At 36.8% G+C, this 26,042-nt stretch overlaps 1 protein-coding gene across 6 annotated transcripts in view; it reads right to left on the bottom strand.

The window, feature by feature from the left end:
* Kdm4c (lysine demethylase 4C) overlaps positions 1 to 26,042 on the bottom strand; it is a 209,741-nt gene that overhangs the window by 90,058 nt on the left and 93,641 nt on the right. For 4 of the 6 annotated variants that reach the window (XR_013049167.1, XM_006981402.4, XM_076564391.1 and 1 more), the window contains 2 exons: positions 7,180 to 7,373; positions 4,128 to 4,363 (listed from right to left, as the gene is read on the bottom strand). Coding sequence is in view for 4 of the 6 variants with exons in the window: in XM_006981402.4 (XP_006981464.1) it covers positions 4,128 to 4,363; positions 7,180 to 7,373 (430 nt within the window). In the remaining 2 variants the exon portion in view is untranslated. Of the gene's footprint in view, positions 1 to 4,127; positions 4,364 to 7,179; positions 7,374 to 24,588; positions 24,697 to 26,042 lie in introns of those variants that run through there. The other 2 variants (XM_042271299.2, XR_001578650.3) reach the window with 2 other exon arrangements.

Raw genomic sequence — 26,042 nt, 5'->3', positions numbered from 1 at the left:
CTCAATTTCCATAAACATGAAAAGTAATCAGTGTCATTACAATGAGATCTTAGACTTCCATTCTATTTTCTGTGTATGACTGTTATGCAGGCATGTATGAGTGTTTTGCTGGCAAGTATGTAAGCACACTAAATGTGTGTGCCTAGTGACCATGGAGACCAGAAGAGAACGTCAGCTCTCCTTGAATTTGAGTTATATAGATGGTTGTGAAGTGCCACGTCTTCTGTAAAAACAATAAATGCTTTTAAATGCGGAGTCATCTCTCTAAGTTCCAAGTTTGTACTTCTGAAAGAAAACAAAAACCCCACTGACAAGGCAGTCAAAGATTAAATATAGGTTCTAAGCCATATTATTGTCAATATACAGGTCATTCATAATACTTAACAAGGCATAAACACCTTGAAATATATGTAGAAATAAAATTTTTTCCAATAAATAATGCTAAGAATAGCTACAGAAGAAACAATGAAATTCAGAGAATGTGTATAAATGGCACATATAAAGTCCTAGAGATTTAAAAAAAAAAAGCCTCTGCTACATGAATCCTTTATGATTGGACATAGGCAAATGTGATTCTTTAACTGTCATATGGTTTGGAGGCAATGCTTTGAAATGTTTTCTTGTATGAGATATTATAAAGCATTTTCCAGACACACTCTTATCATCATTTCTATCTATCATACAGTAGCTCTGATAGTCAAGCCAAGTCTTCTACTTAAGTATTTTTCTAGGTCTCAAAACCTACATATCAAAACATAAAGAACTGATAGAACTAGCAAAATTAGGTACACTTCATATAAATCTTCCCTGAAGTCATAAACAGATTAATTAAACAGTGTTAGAATCAGAGATGAAAGCCAGGCAGCAGTGGTATATGCCTTTAATCCCAGCACTGGGAAGGCAGAGGCAGGCAGATCTCTGTGAGTTCGAGGCCAGCCTGGGCTACAGGGTGAGTTTCAGGACAGGCTCCAAAGCTACACAGAGAAACCCTATCTCAAAAAACCACAAAAAGAAAAAAAGAGAAAGAAAAGAAAAGAAAAGAAAAGAAAAGAAAAGAAAAGAAAAGAAAAGAAAAGAAAAGAAAAGAAAAGAAAAGAAAAGAAAAGAAAAGAAAAAAGAAGAGAAAAGAAAAGAAAGAAGGAAGGAAGGAAGGAAGGAAGGAAGGAAGGAAGGAAGGAAGGAAGGAAGGAAGGAAGGAAGGAAGGAAAGAGAGAGAAAGAAAGGAAGAGAGAAAGAAAGAGAGAGAGAGAGAGAAGGAAAGGAAGAGAGAAAGAAAGGAAGAGAGAAAGAAAGGAAGAAAAGAAAAGAAAAAGAGTTACATATCAATAGTTGTGAGAAACCACACGGGAGCTATGAAAGCAACTTGGGTCTTCTACAAGAGAATTAGACTCTCCTAACAAAGTGGTTAAGCTCTGAGACCATCTGCAAATAACAATAAAAACAGGTTGCATTTCCATATTTGTACATAGATATATAAGTGTATTTAGCAATAATAATAAAAGAAAAAAGGCTATCAACTTGGGGAGCATGGGAGAGTTTGGAGGAAGGAGACATGGGAGGAGCTGGAGGAAGGAAAGGGAAGGGTCAGTAATGTAATTACATTTTAATCAAAATGTATTTAAAATGGGCGGGGGGGGGGGGGGGGGGGGCAGTTAAAGAGCCCAAGCTATTCTTCCAAAGGACTCAGGTTCAATCTGAAACATAGTGGCTCACAACTGTCTACAGCTATAGTACCAATGGATCACGCAAACATACATATAGCAAAATACCATATACATAAAGTAAAGTATATATATGTATATATATTTACAGAGATAAATAGAAAATTAATTTTATTGTGTGTCAGGGGAGGCAGCATACACTCTTTAAAGGAAACACACCACCTAAAATCAGGGTCATAAAACAGATTTGGGTTTTCAAGAAACCTGCTGCCCTAGTGAAGGGGTTAAACTCTCCCACTTTCACAACTGAATTTAGATTCCAGTTCTCTGAGAAGGACAAACAGGTGTCTTTTCCAACAAAGGCCCTTACATTCAGGGTCGAGGGAGAGACTGAACACACAGGGTCTAAGTCAGTCTCACAGTATCTCAAGGACAAACCCAGCAGCCCCCTTCTGAGTCATGTGCAAGCTTGTGCAGATGGTTCCAAAAATGGGAAAACTAAATCTCAGTCAATTAAAAATATACTAATGTAACTGCTGCTTGCTTATCCAATTATGTAATCCACTCTGAAACTCCCCTTAGCTGTGCTTAAAAGAAGCCTGCACATCTCTCTTGGGGTCATCGCCATTTTGTACAGGTGAACAAAGTCATCCCCGCCGCCATGATGGTATAATAAATGCTCTTTGTTCTTGCATACTATTTGACCTGGGGCCTTCCTTCAGCATTTCCTTGGACCCTACTGTAGCAGGAATCTTAAAAGTTTTTATTAATAAAATCAAACCTGAGGCGAGTTATTGGGGTCCATGCTGGTAGATCAGAGAGACAGAACAAGCCACAGCTATCTCACCTCGCCAGATCCTCAGCTGGTCTTGTCTCCTCAGACTAGAGGCCTCTGAGTCCTCATCCGGATTGGGTCTCAGTTGAATTACTGCTCAAAAGCCTGAATGCTTAACCAGCCAAAATCTTAACCAGCCAAATGCTTTTTGTTTCTGGTCCTCACGCCTTATATATCTTTCTGCTTTCTACCACCACTCCCTGGGATTAAAGGCTGGCTTTCTGGGATTAAAGGTGTGTGTCACCATGCTTGGCTATTTCCAATGTGACCTTGAACTCACAGAGATCCAGAGGGATTTCTATCTCTGGAATGCTAGGATTAAAGGTGTGAGTGCCACCATTTTCTAGCCTTTGTATTTAGTGGCTGTCTGTTCTCTGACCCCAGATAAATTTATTAGAGTACACAAGATTTTGGGGAACACAATACCACCACACCCTACATTAGGCATTCTGGGGAATCAGTCAACCCCCATCATCACTGGATTCCCTCAACAAGCCTTGATATGAGGGTTTGTGCCTACTGCATCCTGTTATGCCCTCCTGTTCACTAGGAAGACTGCTCGTTTCTGAAGAAAAACAGAGGAGCAGTGTGGGTGGGTGGGGTTATGGATGGGACAACTGCTGGAACAAATAGAGGAAAGAGAAGCTGCGGTCAGGATGTATTGTATGAGAGAAGAATAAATAAAAACATAAAATAAGCATACTAATTTTCCAAAAATATGGAGGGAAAAAAAAAATAGCAAGTACTCTTTAAAGGAAATCCAACAGCCAAAATCATAAATCAAGCTCAGATTTTCAAGAAACCTGATGCCCAAGGCATGACGGGAATCACCTGCCCTGCAGCCAGAGGTCATAAAAACAGGCAATCTGACTTATCTCTCACTTTCCGGTTTCAAAAAAACAGTTTATCTAAAATAAGCAGGCTCTCTACCTTTCCTACTCTCCACTGAAAAAACTGACTCTCAGAACCTTTATAGTGCACCTGTACCCTCAGATACTAAGCAGTGTTAGAAGTGCGAACTTCTCAGACCAACAAAAGTCTGCTCTCACCATTCTGAGGCCACACTGGGTCTATTCTTTCATTTCCTCCACTGACTTATTTCTTACACTCTTCACAACTGAGCCATCACTCAAGCCCTTTACTTATTTTTAGATTTATTTATTTTGTGTGTATGAATGCTTTGCCTGTATGTATGTCTGTTATATGAAACTTATAGAAAAGTTCATTGGTATAAACTGTTGATTTTATAGCCCCCCCCCCTTTATAAAAACTTAGCCTTTATTTTCTTCTTAAAATTAGCAAGGAATCTGAACACAATTGTCTATAATTTGCTTTTTTGTTCTTCTGAATTTTAAGTTGAATTTCACTAAAAGTTTCTGTTTTTAGAAATCTTTGTTTTTTTATTAAACCAAACGTATACTATTGGATGTTTAGTTCAGAATTTTATCATACATAAAAGCTGTATCCCTTATTTTATAGCATTTACTTGTTCTCATAGGTGAATTATCGTATAAGTTTACTTAATGAAAAGGTTAGATAGTCTAGCAAGATATCATAGTGGACACAGTTTTAAGGCATCAGATTATTAATTACCAGAGACACATGTGAAACATAATCAGACATCTGCTTACCTGAGAGTTTGGTGTCATTCACTAAGTGTTGATCTGCTTGTTTCTTGGCATCAGAAGCTTCACTTTCTGAAGGTGCTTCTGTGTTCCCCAGCTTGGATGTTTTTTCTGGCTTTTCAGTGACCTTGAGGTGCCCCGGGCATATGGCAGAGTTTGAGATCTCCTCCCCATTACATTCAACAGATTCTTCATCCTCCTCAGTTTTAGGCCTTTTAGAAAGTGACTTATTGCCCTGGAGGCTATTAACAAAAGAAAAGTGGTTAGAGGAAAAAGTTCAAACTGGATATGAAATATATACATCAATGTAGATAATACTGTTATGAGCTTATATCAAGAAAAATTAATTTAATATAATTTCTTAAATTAATAAAGTCTGAAGTTGAAATCACAATGTTTTTTGTTTTTGTTTGTTTGTTTGTTTGTTTGTTTTTGTTTTTGTTTTTTTTTTGGTTTTTCAAGACAGGGTTTCTCTGTGTAGCTTTGTGCCTTTCCGAGATCTCACTCTGTAGACCAGGCTGGCCTCAAACTCACAAAGATGCGCCTGCCTCTGCCTCCCGAGTGCTGGGATTAAAAGCTTGCGCCACCACCGCCCAGCCACAATGGTTTTAAATTCACTAACAACTGAATTTTCACTGTAATGTCAAGTAAGGCAGAGACAATGAGCTAAACAAAAGAAATAAGAGGACACACATACTAGCAGTCTGGTGCTGCCAATGGCAATAACAACATTGAGGACATAAGCAAAATGTGCACTTCACAAGGTATACATGTAAACCAAAGCATCTGGCATAGTACAGAGATTGTGAGGGGGTTTATACTTGTGCATGGTATTACTGAAGGGCCATCAACAGCCACTTTAAGCCACTGACTAAGAAAAACGAAATACACTCCTGAACATTAGGACTTGTAAGAAATGAGAAAAGGCACTCTGATTAACACTGGCAATTTGTGTATCACAGATTTTACACACACACACACACACACACACACACTCTATCAAATTGAAAAGCCTGGTGACTTTAACAGCTACAACAGCTCACAGCTTATGCATCTGACTACAGTGCTACTTTGCATGTTTCTCAAGCAGTCAGAATGGAATGTTTCCTTAAGACCTCCAGGGGTATTGACACCCTAATAACTGTTTCTCAAACTCTGAACGTATTCACAGTAAGTTACACATTTTACCGAGACAAAACTTATGTACATAGAAGTACACAAATCATGAGTAAACATTTCCCACACACTAAGCACTATTGTACTTTTTTAAAAAATGATGTTTTTACTTTATGTGTACTGTTATTTTGCTTGCACATATAAATATTGCATTATGTGCATGAAATGACCATAGAAGCCAGAAGAGGATGTCAGATCTGTGGAATGGAAGATACAGATGGTTATTAGCTGCCCCATGAGTGCAAGGAACATGAATCATCTGCAAGAATAGTCAGCGCTCTTAAAATGTTTCTCCCGCCCCACTGTGATATCTTGAAATTCAACTTACTTTCAACATTAAAACACTGCCCATGATATTCTGAATTCAGTTTCAAACAATATTGTGAAAACCCTTGCTGCAAACTACAGCTGAAATATTATCATCCAAGTTTTAGATAAGCTACTAACTAGTTTGGTCATGTATGTAGGTATGCATGTATATATGTACATATCTTTAAAAATGCAGATGTCTTCGAGGTATAATCCCAGCACTGAGAAAGCAGAAGCAAGTAGGTTTCTGAGTTACAGATTAGCCTGATTTTATATATATATATATATATATATATATATACACACACACACATATATACACACACACACACACACACACACACACACACATATACATGTGTTATATAAAATACATAAAATGAGTCATAGGCTAGCCAAGACATCATAGTAAATTTAAAAAAAATAATAAAGGCATTAAAAAAGAAAACATGCACAATTCCATGTTTTGAGGTTTCTCCTGCTCACAACCATTTTAAATAACAAAAGTAATTGCAAGTGGTGGGAAGCAAAGCACAAAATAAATACTAAACTTTGAGCAAAAAACTTAAATTATAGTGTTAATACAGTTAAAACAGAGCTGCCACAGGTCTAGATGTAGGAGATTAAATACATATAAGTATTAAAAAACTATGCTAAGGAAATAATTTAATTATATGAAAAGCATTCACATGCATGGTCACTCAATTGTTAATATAACAGTCTAATTTTGAAAGTGTATAATATTTTTATATTATATATATAATAAATACATATGTAAAATATATACAAAATGTTAAGACGGATAGTCTCTAGATAGTGAATTTAGGAATGATTTGGATTCCTTGGATATTTTTTTTTTCCTGGATTTAGAAAATTTCCACTATTTTTCCACTATCTTAAATACTATTTTTATAAATTAAAAGAATAAGAATTTCAAAATAACAATAAGTAATAGTAAAAAGAAAACCTAAACAAAAAAATTTCAAACTTTAAGAGCTAATATGCAGCCTAAGAATCAGCCATAAGGCATACAGCATATTCAAAGGATTTGTGACAAAGTCCTAGTCCTAGTGGATTAGAGGTAAGGTTCAAAAAGACTACCAAGGAGCAGAAATAATACTTTCTCCTTTGAGTCTTGAAAAAGAATAAAGCCACAGCATAAGCATCCAGATGAGACAAAAAGTATCTCAGCTACTTAACAAATGAAAGAACTCATAAATAAAATTTTTAAAGATGGTAGCATATAAGAGTTGGAAGTCAAGTTATTGAAGTTGTTTAAAATATGGTGAATAATGTAAAGAGCAAATACATGTTTAAAATAAATTAATGGAAGAATTCCAAAAAGTTCTATGTTGTTTTACTAACTATGCATATTGATTTCAGGAGTAGTCTACATATGTGACTACCTGTTCCTAAATTCAAAAGTTAAACATATATTACCTCAAAATTTCAGTATATACTAAATAAACACATGAATAATATAAACAAAAATAAACAATCCTTGAGAAAATCTGGTCCCGTGATTCATTTCAACAAAGTACATACTACAAGAAAGATGTCGTGGGGTCCTTACCTCCTGGGGGCTTTTCTTAATTTTCTCCTCCTCTGTAGCCATATTTTTACTTCAGGGGTAGACTCTGGAGTGGGCTTTGTATGATCAATAGTATATATATCTTTTCCTTGTTTCCAAATTTGGTATCTGTCTGGCTGAAACTTTTTCACAAATATATCCATTGATATCTTCACCATGTCATTCCGGCAAGTGCACTGAAACACAATGAACAGTTGGAATAAAATCAACAATAAAATATTTTGCTAAGTATATAACATATCACGCTCCTGGGTAGAACATGAATGCTTAATTAAAATATAAATAAGGAAAAGTTTTACATCTAAAAGAAAAAAAGAAAAACCTCAGAACAGTGAGAATGTAAAGATACACATTTAGAAATGAGCAAATAAAATTTTTAAAATACTTAGTATATTTATATGAACTGAAAATGAGTCAATAAATATTTGTACATTTATATAAAATGTGTACCAAGAATAAGTTATAGAGAAGTATGAGCATATGTCTGAAGATTGTCCAGCAAAGAAACAGTTATCCTACTATCACAGATACTCATCAAAAATCTGTAGTACAGCATGCAGTGTTTGTATGAAACGATAATTATCACAGATATGCATCAAAATTCTAAAGTAGTAATAATACTATATGGAATGTTAGTGGCAATTTAGGCATGTTTTGAACATTGCCAAAAGGCCTACTTTAATTAAAAGCTTGGTACACAGGGAAAGGATATTGGTAGGTAAGGCCTAATGAATATGTAAGACGAATTGCTAAACGATCTTATTAATAAAAAGCCTGGAGCAGGATATTGGGGATAAACTGAGAGATTAGAGAAGCAGAAAGAAGCCAGCCATGTTGTTACTGCTAGAAATCCTCAGCAAAAGAGAGAGACCTACTTTCTGTATACCTACACCTATATCCTTTCTACGCCTGCCATCTCACTTCCTGTCTCCACCCAGCTACATCATTTCCTCTTTCTGCCCAGCTCTGTCACTTCCTGTCTGTACAGAACTGTAGACCTCTATGGTTAACTACAGCTGGGAAATAAAGGCATGTGCCACCACGCCTGGCTCTGTCCCAGTGTGACCTTGAACTAGGCAGTGGTGGCCCATGCCTTTAATCCCAGCACTCAGGAGACAGAGACAGGTGAATCCCTGTGAGTTTCAGAACAGCCAGGGCTACACAGAGAAACCCTATCTTGAAAAGCCAAAGAAAATAAATAATTTGAAAGTTCAAATAAGAAGTTATTTTGAATCTAGCAGAAGACTATTTCCTATGAATACACAGTGATTAGTAATACCTTATAAAATAAGCTTCTTACAAAAACTACACATAAGCCGGGCGGTGGTGGCGCACGCCTTTAATCCCAGCACTCGGGAGGCAGAGGCAGGCGGATCTTTGTGAGTTCGAGGCCAGCCTGGGCTACCAAGTGAGTTCCAGGAAAGGCGCAAAGCTACACAGAGAAACCCTGTCTCGAAAAACCAAAAAAAAAAAAAAAAAAAAAAAAAAAAAAACTACACATAATTTCATTAGGTTGAGGCCAAGACTCTATGCATCAAGTAATGGTGTAGCAATAGTCTCAATGATTTAGCTGGCATATTTTAATAATTCCTTACAAACCTGGAACAGAAGAGATTAAGCAATACCCTTGACACATGATTCTAGTATCTTAGTGGCAAAATTATAACATGCAAATAAATTAACTCCAAGTCTAATTTCTACTGTCAAATTTCCTTTAATAGAGCTCTAAATTTTTGTTTTCTATTTTTGGAAGCAGAATGTAGCCAAGTAGCCCAATCAAATCAGAAACTCCCAGGTAGCATCCCTGTCTTCAAGGTGCTGCTGCTATAACAGATGTGAGCTAACGTATCTTGCTAAAATTCTGATATTAACAGATATACCAAAAAGATCTGATAAAATTTTATGTCAGATTAAACAAACTTCTTAAAATACAAACAGCAATTTTACAGGTACAAACAGTACCAAGATGCTTCACACTTGCACACCTGCTTATACACTGAGCATGAAACTATCTGCCATGAACTCTGCCAATAAAAGATCTACTACATCTATCACTTCTGCCAAAACTGCTCCTGTTTTGGACAGATCTTCAATCTTTGCAAAGTAAACTTAGACAACTTCTCCACTTACAGTCTTTCTTAAAAATCTATCTTCACAGAAGTTACTTTAATTTTTCTCAAGTATGACCGTAAATTTTCAGCACTGTTCTAACTTTAAAATAAAGTGTGAATTTTCATGCCTGACTCTCAGTAGTTCCAATATATGACTCCACCAATGAGACTCTCATATTTCCCTGTCACAAAGATCAATAACTGTCTTCAAGTCACTGGAACCGCCAAACACTGATACTTCCTCGACTTAGAACCTCTATAGCCAGAATGACTTCCTGATTAATCCAATGCTGTGCAAAAACAAAAAACAAAAAACAAACAAACAAACAAAAAAACAAAACAAAAAACACTACTCTGAAATCGATTAAATTTGTTCTTTGACAGTTTCTTACGAATATATAATGCGTTCTGATTATTTGTACCCTAAGCTCATTTTATTTCCCTAGAAAATTCATTTTTTCACAGTAAATGTAAATTGTATAAACTATTCCTCAGAAGAGAATTCTATTCATCTGAACAACTGTTTCTAGTGTTTAGTTATGCATATTGACAGTTTAAAGTTATTTTTCTGTAATTATCTTACAGTAGGAATAGGAATAATCAAGGTCTTTAGAAATGTACAGATATTTTGGTTTAAGATTCAATCTCTCAAGGAAAAGAAAATAAGTAAATAAAAGCTTGAACTCATAGTAAAAGTCTTCTAATTTCCTTGCAGCATAAAGACATTGAAAGTAGCAACAATGACATGCTCTCTCTTAAAACAAAGTTAAATCTGAGCAGGATAATGATTGAAGCAATCCTAGAAAATAGGTCAGTAAGATGCAGAACCATATTTCTGAGGGAAAAAAATATCTAAGGAAACAAAGACAACCTTTAACTGGATGCTTATTTGTTTGTTCTGGTGGAGCTGGGAAACCTCCTCTGTGTACATTTGGCTCCTATACTTTGAATGAACTTCAAATCTCCATGGGAATCAACAGCATGCAAGCCATAGTAAAATAGGAATGTACTCAAGAGACTGGGCAAATATCAGACCTGTATAAACTTTTACAAAATAGATTAGGCATATAAAATCAAGCTAACTACTTCAACAGAAGCCAGAACACAGATGTGCCCAATCTCCCATTTGGTGATTTGTTGCCCATGAACTACACAAAAGGTCATTAAAGATTTTGAGAAAAGGATACCAAGAGAAATAATGTCTACCTAGAATGAAGTAGAATGACAGGGACATAATAAGAAAGAAACAGAAACCTTTGTGATGGCAGAAATCCTTGCCATCGATGGAGAGCTGAGTCAACAATGTGTAAAATAATGCTCTTATTCTCTCAAATTTATTAAGGGCTAAATCAGTCAAACAACCTTCTCAGAGTGTTACCTCCAAAACATATAATCTAAATGATAAAAATATGATATATAAATATTATTCCTTCAAAGTGCTACTTAACATTTTTATGAACTGGAATAAGAGAAAAGAATGACATCAATCAATCAGTTCACTGATCAACTATGACATCTTGATGCAACACAGCTAAGTAACTGAAAAGCACTTGAATCTCAATAGTAAAGAGTAATTTTCAACAAATATTGGGTGTTTTCCTCATCTCACTTACATGTAATTATCTATGTAATTTCAACCATGAACATATAATAACACAAAGAAGATAATGTCTAAAATTTAAACAGTATTTTAAAACTTTGTGTCTGTAACTTCTGGCAAATAATATCTGCCTAATATGTAGGAGATTCTTAATTACAGTACAACAGAAGCTAGATGCAGGGGTACATGCTTATATTCCCAGAATTTGGGGAATGAAGTCAGGAAGTCATCCTTGACCATGTAACAACTCAATGAAACAACATATATTATTGTTATCTATTATTTTCTAGTTATTCATGTGATGTGTTTGTAAACTTACCAGGTATCTTTCAGAGTGATTCAATATAACAAATGACTCATACAATATAACAAATCAAATAGTATATTAATGTATATTGCATATACACATTAATTAATTAATGTATATTAAATGACTGTCCTTATGAAATCGAATTTAAAAATATCCAGTTTAAAAAAAAAATAAAAAGCTGGCTTAACCAGTTTACACTTTATAATGCAATCCTGCCTGGCCCCTCACACCAATAACACTGTTCTTAAAAGTTATTAGTTATTCACCTATTAGTTAAATTAGATCAATATGAAAAACAAAATGTTTTCTGCCCTGTATAGGCCTTTTAGACTACATTATATAAGCTATAGAAGGACAGAAATGTGTATTAATTTTAAAATGCCAAGTGCTCAATAAAGCTGCTATTAATTGCACCTAAAAGCACACAACTTTATGCAAGTTGTCATTTTAAGACTATTCACATACTAATCATAGTAACTTAGGGAAAATGTTCTATATTTCCGTCTTCTAAAAACTCTTTAAACCAAACTGTCACCAGACAAACAAAGCAAAATTGAATGACACTATTACCAAAATAGATCTACATAATCAATTATACTCAGCAACAGAAAAACAATCCTAAAAGATTTACGTAAGTACAAAAGACTGAATCATCAAAGCAATCCTGAGCAGAAACTATAATGCTAAAGGTAGTACAATACCTGATGTCTTATCTAACCACAGACTCATAATTAAAAAAAAAAAGCAGTATTGTATACATGCAAAAACAGAAATACAGATCTAGGCATAGAGTTACACAGTTGGGATCCCACTATTTGGGTGGCAGAGGCAGAAAGATCACTAACACTTAGAGGATAGTGCTATAGAGTTGAGACTGTTTAAAAAAAAGAAAAAGGAAAAGGAATCACACACACACAAACTACAACAAAACAGACTCTCCATATGCCTTTTTCAAAAGGTCTTCAGTATTAGTTATCCCTCTCCAATTCCCTCCTTTACCTTTTTGTTCCCATTTCTGACCCCATTCAATCCTTCCTGTTCCATCTCCCTCCATTATCCATTATCCCTTTATAATATTATATTCTGGTTCCCCTTCCTTAATAGATTCCCTTCCTACTCCATGGTCCTATTAACTACCTAACCTCTGTGTATATTTTAATTAAAACACACATATCTGAAGCTTATATGCTAATATCCACATATGAGGGTAAATAAACAATATTTGTCTTTCTGAGTCTGGGTTATGAAATTCAGGATGATTAGCTTCCTAAAATACATACATATACAAATGGAGTTACAATATAATGGAAAAACAGTGTCTCAAATAGACATCATGTTTTATCAAATAAAACCCCCACTACCAGGAATGGTCCATTAATTATTGATATTGGCAACTCTTCAGCTAAAACTGGGATGTTGGTATCATCCCCTACTATCTCCAATCTTTATCTGCATGGATCAAATGTGAGTGTGAACATTGAAAAACATTAGTTTAAAAAATTAAAAGGGGAAAGAATATTCATAAATGAGGAGTAAATTAAAGATCTCTGGGTACATAATATAAGAATAAAAGCTCCAATGTAAATTAAAGATGTTCTTGCTTGAGAGAAACAAAAATTGTTTTGAGTAAGTTCTAAGTTAGCACTTTTAATTCTGCACATCACACTGAATTTTTAAACAAGGGTCTATAGGAAAAAAATCTTATCAATAACATTTTAGTGCACATCTACCGCTCACATTACATATTTGTTGACACGGAAAATTCTCAATTCCTCTAAAACAGGAAATCACTTAGGAAATGTAGACTAATCAAATTAATGATTTTAGGATGAAGTAAGATAAGTGCTGCTCTAAGCTTTAGTCAGGAAAGCTTTTCTTGCAATGAGCAGAGTTTAATACAAAGACTCATAATTGGTCAATGTGCTGAGAGTAAGCAACTGTGAGTACTCAGTCCTAAGTGGGAGCCCTAAGTTTTGCTAACTCCAAATCTCAGCAAACATTGCAAAAGAGGAGGGAGAGGGCCATAAAAGTCAGAGAGTGGGGACAAGGGCTGTGATAAACTGTCTTCTAGACGGCAACTGCAATCATGAGCACACTACAGAACATAGGACCCATCAACATTGCATCATAGATGGGGTAGGGGTTCATAAGTCTCTACCCCAAGCTGACGAGCTATTTGCAGTTAATGGCTTCTAGGGAAATGGAGTCATATATATATATTTACCAACTGATTATAATTTATATAATATATATATAAATGGAGTCATATATATATATTTACCAACTGATTATAATTTAAAAGTACTAAAGCTAGTACCAGGCAGTATATACTGTTTACTTAACTTACTAAGTGCCAACTCAGTCATTACCCATCATCACTTAGTTTTCACATCCCACTGAGAAACTAGTTACCACCATTTGACTAATGCTTTAAAAAAAGATGTTATCAAAGGACATCATTAAGTGTTGGTAAAGACTAAATGCTGTATTATTTTGGTGTCAATGTTTGTGCTAACATTAATCTGTAAGGGTTCATTCTGACCTACCTGCTGTACAGAGCTGTCAGAACAACAGTGTTCTTGTCATTTCTGATACTGTGGACACTTTTGAAGATTAGAAAGCAGATGATGGACACATTAAACAATAATTTAAGAGAATCCTTCAGGCAGAATTAACTAAAGTAAATATCATAAATGGGAAAGTATAATAAAGCAATGATAATCACGTCCTAGTAGCCAAGATTCAGTGGAGAAAAAGAGAGAGAAAGGGTCTAGAGTTCCAATACAACCTTCAAGGGCATGGCCACCAAGACATAACTTTCTCCAACTAGCTCCACTTCCTGGATTGTGTCGAACAGCATTCATCAGCTAGGGCCCAATCCTTTAACAAAAGGATCTTCTCAAAGGCATTTAAGATCAAAACCAAAATTCTATTAAACACTGTATGTAACCTTATATGACAATAAAAAGTATCTGCTTTTTATGCTTACAAAACAATGCTAACTATGAGATGTAGCTCATTGCTTCTATACAGTATCTTAAGAGAGTATCTTACTCCTAGGAAAAGAACAAAATCCAGAGTGTTTCCTACTGAAAGCTCGGAAAAATAACACTATGAAGAAAAAAAAAAGTTAAGTAGGGGAATAGCTAAACCCACTTAACCACAGGTACAAGTACATTCCTACTCCTTGGTCTTGTTTCTCTGAAGAATCTGAACCAATGCAGTTATTTCTGGAGTCAAATTTCACTTAAAAATCAATTAACATCCTTCCTCTCAGTTTTCTGCAATTCACTTATATACATATACTAGAAAACAAAAAATAATGCATGGTTTAGACATTTCTGTGAAAGTTGCTTTGATCTTAAGTTCACAGCTACCTTTCCTTACACAGACAAAGTCCACCCCAATGCCATCTCAGAGACTTAGGTCAGCCAGGCTTTTCTCAAGCTTGGTAAGTAACTAAAGGTGATCTAGAGTTCCTAATCTTCCTACTGCAAGTGATGAGAATTATACATGGGCATTATCACATCTGGCTAACTTCCTACTAGTGGTATTCTCATTAAAAACAGATAATTCCCAACATGTAATAAAGGAAAAAAGAGCTATATAAATTAGTCTCTTAGAAATTAGCAATTTTCTTAGATTTGGCATTCAAAATTAAGAGGTTAAAGATGAAATGTAAGGGAAAGTGTTAAAGTTATTTAGTAGAAACAGGCTGACTTAACTGAAAGATGTTAATCTTCACTGATCAGAATTAGACTAGACATCTGAATTATAAGGAAAAACTAAACAAGGTGTTTCTGCTGTGTATATCGCTCTATATAAATAAAACACTGATGGCCAGTGACCAGGCAGGAAGTATAGGCGGGACAAAGAGAGAGGAGAATTGGGGAAACAGGAAGAAGGAAAGAGAGACACGGCCAGCCACCGCCAGGACAAGCAGCATGTAAAGACGCCGGTAAGCCACCAGCCACGTGGCAAGGTATAGATTTATAGAAATGGATTAATGCCAGCGTCCAATTACGCTGTATGGTAGATTTAGTCTTTACTAGTTTTTTTAAAAAAAAGGGGGGGGGTGTTTCTGGGCTACACGCTGCTTTGATAAAAGCGTAGACCCACTATTTCTGAGACTTGATGGCTCACAGAACTGGCAGAAAATGTACCGCCGCCGCCATGTTGAGAAGCTGAAGTGGGCGGAGCCACAGCACCGTTTCAGTCTTAGAATGCTACAGTTTAAAGCAATAGGCTCACAATAAGACTGATTCAGATAAAATAGTTTACAATGTGTGTAAAATATACATAAGCTTGAAAGAGACAAAAAAAGATAAATTAATATAAAAAAGCCACATAAAGATGAATATTACACAGAGAATCTGGATTGTGTTCTTTGGGATTTTTAACTGCAAAAAAACATTTGATCAAAAAGGATGTTAAATTAAACCAATATGTATATTTTAAAGGTACCTTGACTTCAAAATTTGGATGTAAGGATATGTTGATTTGGAAAAGAGGTTCTGCTTTTGTTTCCACAGAAAGCCAGAGGCTAAGTATTTGGTTCCAGATTAAAATACATCAGGTTTCACCAGCCAAGACCCCCTAAAAGGTCTCCGATGACACCATGGCCCAGATAATCTAACATCCAAAACGGTTTCAAGGCAACTGGCTGACACAATACAGCCTCATGGACTACCCCATAAGCCTAAAATTTTCTTTGCATCCCCATAAGATATAGCGCCCCCCTCCAACAGGAAGTAGTAAGAAATGCTACGCCCAAACTCCCAAATATACCAAGCTGGCTTTAGAGGTGTAATTGGCTCAGTCCCCCTCTAAACCCAGACATATTGCTTTTTTAAAAAAAAAATGGTTAAGAGATTCTTGTGTCCCAAATCAAAAGAGCCCTCTGGTGTGGGACAGAGAAAAACCAGTATTTTTATTTAAAACAGGTTGATTATAAATGCGAACTCTTTCTAAAAAACAAAAGGGGATATGATATAGATATATAGGAGGGTATGACAGAGAGACTCTAGCCCTGTGAGCTATAGACAGATGCCCCAACTTTACAAAGGAACATTAGGTGACTGTCCAGGCTGTCAGCTATCTCTGTCTACCCTGCAAGACTCCCAAAATTTACATACATCCTTCTTCCATTTCTCAGGTAATATTATATCCTTCTGATGTCTTTTATATGGTTAAAGACTAGATAGTTGTAATTTCCTCAGTTATGATAAAAGATAACTTAGGTATAAAACCTTAAACTCACAAATATAAGATAGATAGGACATCTTCTTTAATATTATAACTGTAATTCTTGCTCGATAATTGTTTCATTATATGTAATTTTACCATGTTCAAGTTAAAACCTTCCTTTTTAAAAAAAGAAGAAAAGAGGAAGTGCTGTGGATATCGCTCTATATAAATAAAACACTGATGGCCAGTGACCAGGCAGGAAGTATAGGCGGGACAAAGAGAGAGGAGAATTGGGGAAACAGGAAGAAGGAGAGAGAGACATGGTCAGCCACCGCCAGAACAAGCAGCATATAAAGACGCCAGTAAGCCACCAGCCACGTGGCAAGGTATAGATTTACAGAAATGGGTTAATTTAAGATATAAGAACAGTTAACAAGAAGCCTGCCACGGCCATACAGTTTATAAGTAATATAAGCGTCTGAGTGATTTTTTTTTTTTTTTTTTTTTTTCGAGACAGGGTTTCTCTTGTGTAGCTTTGTGCCTTTCCTGGAACTCACTTGGTAGCCCAGGCTGGCCTCGAACTCACAGAGATCCGCCTGCCTCTGCCTCCCGAGTGCTGGGATTAAAGGCGTGCGCCACCACCGCCCGGCCTGAGTGATTATTTTATACGTGGATTGTGGGACTGCGGGGCTTGGTGGAATGTGGAGAGAAGCCCTCCAACAACATGTTTCTATGTAATTAAATAGAAAATGAATATTATATTCTTAGCTTTCCAATAATCAAAATCATTGGGCACTAATGCCTTGTAAAACTTTTCCATATTCTCCAAACATCCAAATATTTCTCTGATGTGACCTATGAATAAGTGAAAAAGTATTCCAAGAAACAATAATATGAGAAAGCAGCATGTCAAGAAATCCACAGATCAGGGTTGGAGAGAGAGATCCTATCACAAACTTAAAGAAAACATTCTTTTCATAAACTGAAGCTTTATGTTAAAACAGTAATGAGACAGGCTTAAGACTTGAAAAGTATACAACCAAGAGAGTGTTTCATTTCTCTTTCGAACAGTTTTTAGGAAACTCAAATATGATTATTAACTGTGTACCATAAAGATATCCCATCTTCCTACATTCCTATGAAGGAGTGCTTTGCCTTCACAGTCAACTCCTTTCCAGGGCCTCTGTGATAGCCTTAAGTTATTTTGCTATCCAAATCGACTAGTTAAAGACAATAAATTGCTATTCTCTTTTAGGAGAAATTGAAACTCATTTCCTTCATATGTCTTTTCCTCTAAACGCTAGTGTTTAAATGTATTTTAAAGTATATTTAAAGGTTGGTGAAATGGTTTAGTTCATAACTTGCCTACCACACAAGCATAAGAACCCACTTAAAAGCCAAACAGATCCCTATGGTTAACTAGTATAGTCAATGAGTGAGGTCTAGATGGATTAGAGATCCTGTGTCAAAAAATAAGTTGGACAGCAACAACAAAAGAAGGCACCCAACATCAACCTCTGCCTCTAAGAACAAAAACAGAAGGGCACAGGTATCCTACACACACATACACACGGAGAGGGAGGGGAAAGAAGGGGGAGAGAGGGAGAGGGAGAGGGAGAGGGAGAGGGAGAGGGAGAGGGAGAGGGAGAGGGAGAGGGAGAGGGAGAGGGAGAGGGAGAGGGAGAGGGAGAGGGAGAGGGAGAGGGAGAGGGAGAGGGAGAGGGAGAGGGAGACAGAAGGGGGGAATATATACAACATTTCTAAACCCTAACTCTACTTCATTTGCTAGTCCTGAAATTCTTTGCTGTGTCAAAACCAAGTATCTTGTTTTGTTTGAGTTGATATTGTGAAGTAAAGATCTCAGAAAGAAGTTTCTCCTTCAGCTGAAACTTTTACAAAATTGAGAAACTGATTAAAATTACAATTGTGGAGAGGTAAGAATGTTGCAGGTCTAGAGCTTAATCTTTACCTTCCTAAACAGCCATTCCTTGACCTTCATAACATCTATCCTAATACCTTATGGCTAGATGATAAAGCCTTTTGGGATGCATTTTTTAACTTAACAAAACACAAGTTTCTACCAACCAAAAGATTTCAACACTTTGCTGGTTGGGTTTTATCAGGCTAAGACAAACTAGAATCATTTCGGGAGCTGGAATATTAACTGAGAAACTGCCTTCATCAAAGTAACCTGCAGGCATGTCTACAGGGCATTCTCTTTATTAATGATTGATGTGGGTACGCCTAATGATGAATGGTGCCACCTCTGGGCAAATGGTCCAGGGTTATATAAGAAAGCAAACTACATAAGCCACAGTGAGCAAGACCCTAAGATATGTTCCTGCCGCGGCTCTGCTTCAGTTTCAGCCTCTAGGTTCCTGTTTGAGTTTCTATCCCAACTTCCGAAAATGGTCCTTACCTGGACGATTAAGCTGAAATAAACATTTCCTCCCTTAAGGTGCTTTTTGTCAGTGTTTTATCACTTGAGCAGAGAAGCTAAGATATCCATTTGTATATAAGATATCCATAGGTTTTTTTCTACCTGTGTATATTAAATATGCCTTGATTAATAATTTTTTTCATTCTGTTACTTTAATAACTTCACCAAACAGTTACCATATTGAAACATGGAATTTGGGGTAACAAATATAAGTTGTCACCCATATTTAATTTCATAAGAAACTGTCTTATACCCTTTGATAGTTATGTTTAGTCAAATGCTGGGTATAGCATGAAGTTACACCTCTGTCCTGACTACTTTAAAAATAAAATTGCTTTTTAAATTTTTAATGTGTATGACCATATCAATGCTATATTTTTAAATGTACGAAAAAGATGAAAGATAGTGTGTATACGCACACACACACACACACACACACACACACACACACACACACACACAGAGTTAACCTCTTCCCATGTTATTTTTAAATTGTATATCCGTAGAGAGCTATCCTATTATAAAGCTATGACAAAGAATACATAACTGTGACCTCAGACTTTGAGTACTCCAAGACAGTTACTAATATTGCCCAAAATAAAAACCACAAAATTACTTAAAATATTAGTAGACCATTATGTGAGGTTTTTGTTGCTGTTGTTTTGCTTAGGTAAGGGGAGTGCTTGTTTCTCAAATGTGAACTTTGTAATTAGCAATAATGTATTGCTATGCTGAAATCACATGCCAGGATCTGGACATAGTGGTGCATCCCTTCAGTCCCAGCAAAGGCAAATGGATCTCTGTGAGTTCTGGGCCAGCCCGTGCTATACCAGAAGACTATCTCCAAAAAGGAAAAGAAGAAAAAAAATAACCTTAAGTAGAAAAATACTTCTTCTAATGTATCAAGAAAGCTTGAAAAATAGATTTTAAAAAACATGAGAGCAATGTTTAATCTTTATGATAAGTAAAAATTGTACATCAATGAGCGCTCACTTAATTGGTACTTCAAGCACAATGCCTTTGCTCTGCCATCATGGACTCCAACCCACTGGAAGCATAAACCCAAACAACCTTTTTTTCTATAGAAATAATGTGCAACAAAACAATTTCTTTTTCTACTAACAAATTTAGGAAATTATTGGTCATATCCAGTGCAGCTTATGGAAAAATAATATCATTGAAAGTATCATTGATAGTCTTCAGAAAAATTACACATAAAATATACTCATGGTATTAGTTACTTCTCTGTTGCAGTTATAAAACACCATAAGCATGGCAACTTTAGCTTAAGATTTCAGAGGGCTTGGATAAGCCAGAAACCTAATGCAATGGAAACTCCCAGGAATCTACAAGGGTGACCTTAGCTAAGACTCCTAGCAATGGGAGATATGGTACTTGGAATGGCCATCTCCTGTAACCAGGAGAGACTTCCAGTGGAGGGATTGGGACCTCAACCCAGACATAACCTCTGACTTTCAATTTGCGCTGCCTACAAGAGATGCTGAGACAAGGTGACACAAAAATTATGGGAGTGGCCAACCAATGGCAGGACCAGCTTGAGATCCATACTATGCGAGGGAGCCCACCCTCAACACAGTCTGGAGGGCCAGGATCCAGAGGCTAGACAGCCCAGAGACCTAGGATAGAACCAAACATGACTGAAAAAAAGTCAATGAAATGGTGTCCAATAATATTCTGCTATACTCATTGGTGAGGGCCTAGCCCAACTGTCATCAGAGAGGCTTCACCCAGCAACTTATGGAAAAAGATGCAAGACCCATAGTCAAACAGTTGGACCTCCAGGAATCCTGTGGAAGAAGGGAAGGAAGGATTATGGGAATCAGAGGGGCCAAGAATACCACAAGAAAATGGACCTGGGCTCATAGGGGCTCACAAGAGACTGAACCACCTACCAGAGAACTTGCATGGGACTGACCTAGGCCCACTGTTACAGTTATGTAGCTTGGTAATCTTATGGGATTCCTAACAGAAGGTGCAGTGTCTGTCTCTGACTCTGCTACCTGCTTTGGGGATCTTTTCCTCCTACTGGATTGTCTTGTCCAGCCTTAAAAGGAGAGGAGGTGACTAGTGTTACTGTAACTTGATATGCCATGGCTGACAGAAAGGAGGATGAGTTTGGGAAGGAAGGGGATATAAAAGGGACTGGGAGGAGAGGAAGGAAAGGGGGAAACTGATCAGGCTGGGGGGAAATTAACTGATTAATTTTTAAAAACGTTTCAGAGGGCTAGAGTCCATAATTGCAGGGGGAGCATGGCAGCAATCAGGAGCAGGAAGCAGAAACTTCACACCTCCACTGACAAGCAGAAAGCAGAGAAGAAACTGGAAGTAGGTGAAACACTTTTTTAGTCTCAGTCTACTTCGAGTGACATGCTACCTCCAGAAAGGAAGCACCGCCTAACCCTCCCAAATCAGCACCACCAACTGGGAACCATGTGTCCAAATATCTGAGACTACAAGGGATATTCCCAGTCAAAACACCACAATCATCTCCCAGTAACTGCTCTGGGAAGGCCCTAGGGATGTATCCTCTGGTAATATTTGTATTTACTAACTTCTAACATACAAGCTTTTCTTCTGTGGTGTTAAAAGTCTTGCCCCTTCATATTTTTGCCTTTTTTTAAATTAAGATTATAGTATAATTAACTTCGTTTCACCCTTTCTTTTCCTCCCTCTAGAACCTACCATATACCTTTTCCCACTCTCCTTCAAATTTATGGCCTCTTCTTTCATTGTTACTGCATGAATATGTACATATACATGTATATTACTAAATAAAATCCACTCAGTCTGTATAATGTTAGTTCTATGTATATTTTGGTGGCTGACCATTTGGTACTAGTGTGCTGTACCCTGGAGAAGGCCATCACTTCCAATCCCAGCTTCCCTCAGTTGCCTATAGTTTTTTAGTGTATACAGGATTAAGGCCTCATGGGCTTTCCCCCATCCAATCTGGGGTGTTCATTGGTGCGGTGCTTGTTCAGCTCACATTTAGGGACCATGTTGGTGTTACTTTTGTTTATGTTGCATTTGTTTAACTCTGTGAAGCTGTGATACTTTGCCTATCTAAAACACCTGATGGCCTAATAAAGAACTAAATGGCCAATAGCAAGGAAAAAGGATAGGTGGGGTTGGCAGAAAGAATCAATAGAAGGAGAAAAGAAGTAGCCAGAGATGAAGGAGGACTCCAGTGGCCAGCCACCCAGCTACTACACAGCAAGCCACGGAATAGGAGTAAGACTTAACAGAGGCAAAAGGCAGATGGGATAATTTAAAGTTAAGGAAAACTGGCAAGAAGTAAGTCAAGCTAAGGCTGGACATTTATAATTAAGAACAAGCCTCCATGTGTGATTTCTTTGGGAGCCAGGTGGTGGGCCTCCCAAAAGAGCAAAAACAAGTAACCAATTAATTGTTGGAGAGAAAAAATGTTTCTACTGCCCCAGCTGCCCGCAAGTTATACAAGAATCTCTAAGGATGAAACCTTCGTTAGTTGTGTCCCTGATGCTGGGATAAGTTGTGGCCTTTGAGTAGCACATACTCCTGTGGATAACCTGAAGAAAATCACTGGTTCACTAACCTGGCATTGGGTGAAATCATTTCTATGGTCTGTCCTGGTACCAGGTAGGGTGGCTCATACTTATAACCTCAGCACTCAAGAGGTAAAGGCCTAGGTAGAAAACTCAGGCCTGAGCTCACACAAGCTCAAAGTTATTCTCAACTTCATAGATAGTGCAAGGGCAGCCTGGAATATATGAGACTCTGGCCTTAAAAAAAGAAATCAATGAATACTTAATTAAATAAAAATTAGTAGAGGTCCATTTCAAAGATAACAAATTTCTAACTCTGTGTTGAATACATTCTCAGGTCAGGGAGACAAACTCAATTCAGAGAATGAGAACAAGTTCCAGTAGACACGTGACCATATAATTCCTTTATGTAGAGCTCTGCCAGAAATCTTAAGGAAAAATAATTGTTAGAATTCTCAACATTAATCTTCTTGAAGCTTGGACAGCAAACTTTTATTAATCAAGTCTTACCTATTCTTATTCAGCAGAGATCTTCTGTAGTTCAATCCTGGCTATTATCACTGGCATTATATAGGAACAACCAATGTTCATTCTAGTTCTCAAATAACTAAATTATAATATGCCAAAATAATTTATTAAGAATAAAGGACATTAGAAGCCGGGCGGTGGTGGCGCACGCCTTTAATCCCAGCACTCGGGAGGCAGAGGCAGGCGGATCTCTGTGAGTTCGAGGCCAGCCTGGGCTACCAAGTGAGTTCCAGGAAAAGGCGCAAAGCTACATAGAGAAACCCTGTCTCGAAAAAACCAAAAAAAAAAAAAAAAGAATAAAGGACATTAGAATCATGAGTAGCAAATGAAAATAAACAAAGAATGAGGTACTTATGATACGTGAATTTAATGAGCAGGCCCAGGTATGGGAGACCCAAAGTATCTTCATAACCTACCAAGAATAGGGAAGGTGAGACAATGGGGGAATTGGAGAGGATGTGCTTGCTTTGAAGGAGCTATCCTCTCATTTACCTATTGTAATGTCAGGGCTGTTTTCGGTTTTTGCATCATGTTATTCTGAGAATATTTGAATCTAATATATGTTTAATGTATGCTATTGTTTACTAGTTTCTAACAACACAGACTAGAAAAGTAATACTTTAAACATAACACTACATCAAAAGTAGCAGAAATAAAACCATTCTGTGAGTCACCAGGGAAGACAGAAGCAGGGACAGCATTAACTTCCAGAAAAGAAAAGAAAAGAGAAGAGAAGAGAAGAGAAGAGAAGAGAAGAGAAGAGAAGAGAAGAGAAGAGAAGAGAAGAGAAGAGAAGAGAAGAGAAGAGAAGAGAAGAGACGAGACGAGACGAGACGAGACGAGACGAGACGAGACAAGACAAGAGAAAATTAAAAAATGGATTTCACGTAACAAAATTACAATCAAATAAAACAATATATCTATTGGATCCATTTGGATCTAACTGACCTGTCAAATCTCAGCAGATAAAAATGTTAGCCACACAAACCTGAACACCTGAGTATGATCCCCAAACCCATGGTGAAAAGAGTGAACCTATTCACAAAGTTATCCTGCTATCTACACATATGCTTACACATGCAAACACAAAAATATAAAGATATATATACATTCATAAACATACACATGTTCATCACACATAGCATACATGAACAAACAAGCAAATAAACACCTACAAATGTGCACAAATATACATACAACAGAAATCATACACACACACACTCAAAACCCACACTATTTTTTTAAGATTTAAAATAAAATTCTTTGTAACTATGTTTAGAATGAAATATTTATTATTTTAATTTAATCCTGAATTGCATATTGGCTTTTGCTGATATGTACTAAATGCTTATTACTTGTTTATATTCAAGAATCTGTATTGGATTCTGTAAATTATATCAGCAACTATGGTGATTAAATATTAAAATATCTCATTATTTTTGTTTTCAAACTGATGATTCCATAGTAGTGTGGATCACAGTGTCTCATGAATATTAGTCTTCTTAGTCCTTTGAACTAGTGGGCTCCCCTCATTGTTCTTTTCCTAATCAGTGACAGTTTTGGAGGATGTTATTGGTCTTAATTTGTTGTGCTGAGGAGATGATTCTCAATTATGTAAGAATTATATTTCCTGTCGATTTTATTAGATGAAAATTTCATTTGCTACTTACCAAATGTTTGCATCATCAAATTGAACTGTTATCTTTTGTGAATTGGCTATAATTTATTTATAGTTCTCTCCCAATCTGTTCAAGGCTTTGATCCTTGGATGTGGAGCACTGTATGAAAATAGCATATACAGATATAGACAATAAAATAAAACAATGTATTGGGGTGAAGCTACAAGTCAAGAAATGGTAGTGCATGCACTTCTGCCGCAGCTCTCATTTTCCCATAGATCACGAAGCTTCTTAAGTTTGGAAGGGCTTCTGTAGAAGGACTAACTGGAAATTTATGCCAGATTTGTTGGTGGCAAAGTTTCCGTGTGACTAGATATGACACCAACTTTAAAGTAATGTGTTGTTTCAGCAGCACCTACTAAATTCTCCTGAGGCTATTTTTTTGCTAAACTTCTCAAATAGGAAAGTGAGGAGCCTGGCTGGGGTCATGAAGTAGATTTAGTGGTAAAGTGGGGATATACTTCACTTAGCCTGCCTAGGTTTAAATGCTGGCATTATCTTTAAACTCAGTGAAGTGCATTTTCCATTTATCTTTGTAACTGTATCAGTTACTTAGTTACTAAATATGAACTTCACAAGCTACAACTGCACAACACAAAATTATGCAATACTTTAAGAAATATAGACCTGGAAGCTGTTGATGTAGCTTAATAGTACACCTCTCATCTCTCATCTAGTATGTCCAAGGTCATGGGTTTAAGCCCAAACACAAGGACAGAAAGAAAGGGAAGGAGAGACCTGTTCAATGAACAAATGCAAGGCTGTTTGGGTATTCTTTCCTTTACATACAGTAATGGCAGGTAAATATTATTAGACTAATGCTTTATGACACAATGAAACGTGCAATGGCACACACCTGTAAAACCCAGTCACTCATAGGTCTGAGGCAAGAGGATAGCTTGGACCAAGAGTTCTGGATTGTAGTACACAATGCCAATCGGGTGCCCTCACTATGCTCAGTATAAGCATGTGTGTTGGCTAGTCTTAAGTCAACTTGACACACAAACTAGAGTTATCTGAAATGAGGAAACCACAATTGAGAAGATGCCTCCATAAGACCCAGCTGTAAGGCATTTCTTAATTAGTGATTGATGATAGAGGGCCCAGCTCACTGTGGGTGGTTCCATCCCTGGGCTGGTGGCCCTGAGTTCTATAAGAAAGTAGACTGAAAATGGCAGGGGAACAAGCCAGTAAGCAGCACTTGTCCATGGCCTCTGTATCAGCTCCTGCCTCTGGGTTTTACCCTACATGAGTTCCTGCCCTTGCTGCTTTTGATGATGAACTGTTATATATAACTGTAAGCCCTCCTCCACAAGTTGCTTTGAACATGTTTCATCACAGCAAAAAGTAACCCTAACTAAGACAGCATGGTTAACCTCCCAGAAGCAGAAAATCAGCAAGATGCATAAGGAGATTTGAATTGTCCCAGCTAGCAAGGAAATGGA

This window comes from Peromyscus maniculatus, chromosome 2 (assembly GCF_049852395.1).
Source record: "Peromyscus maniculatus bairdii isolate BWxNUB_F1_BW_parent chromosome 2, HU_Pman_BW_mat_3.1, whole genome shotgun sequence".
NCBI classification, from domain to species: Eukaryota; Metazoa; Chordata; class Mammalia; order Rodentia; family Cricetidae; genus Peromyscus; species Peromyscus maniculatus.
This window is presented reverse-complemented; position numbering and strand designations above follow the sequence as displayed.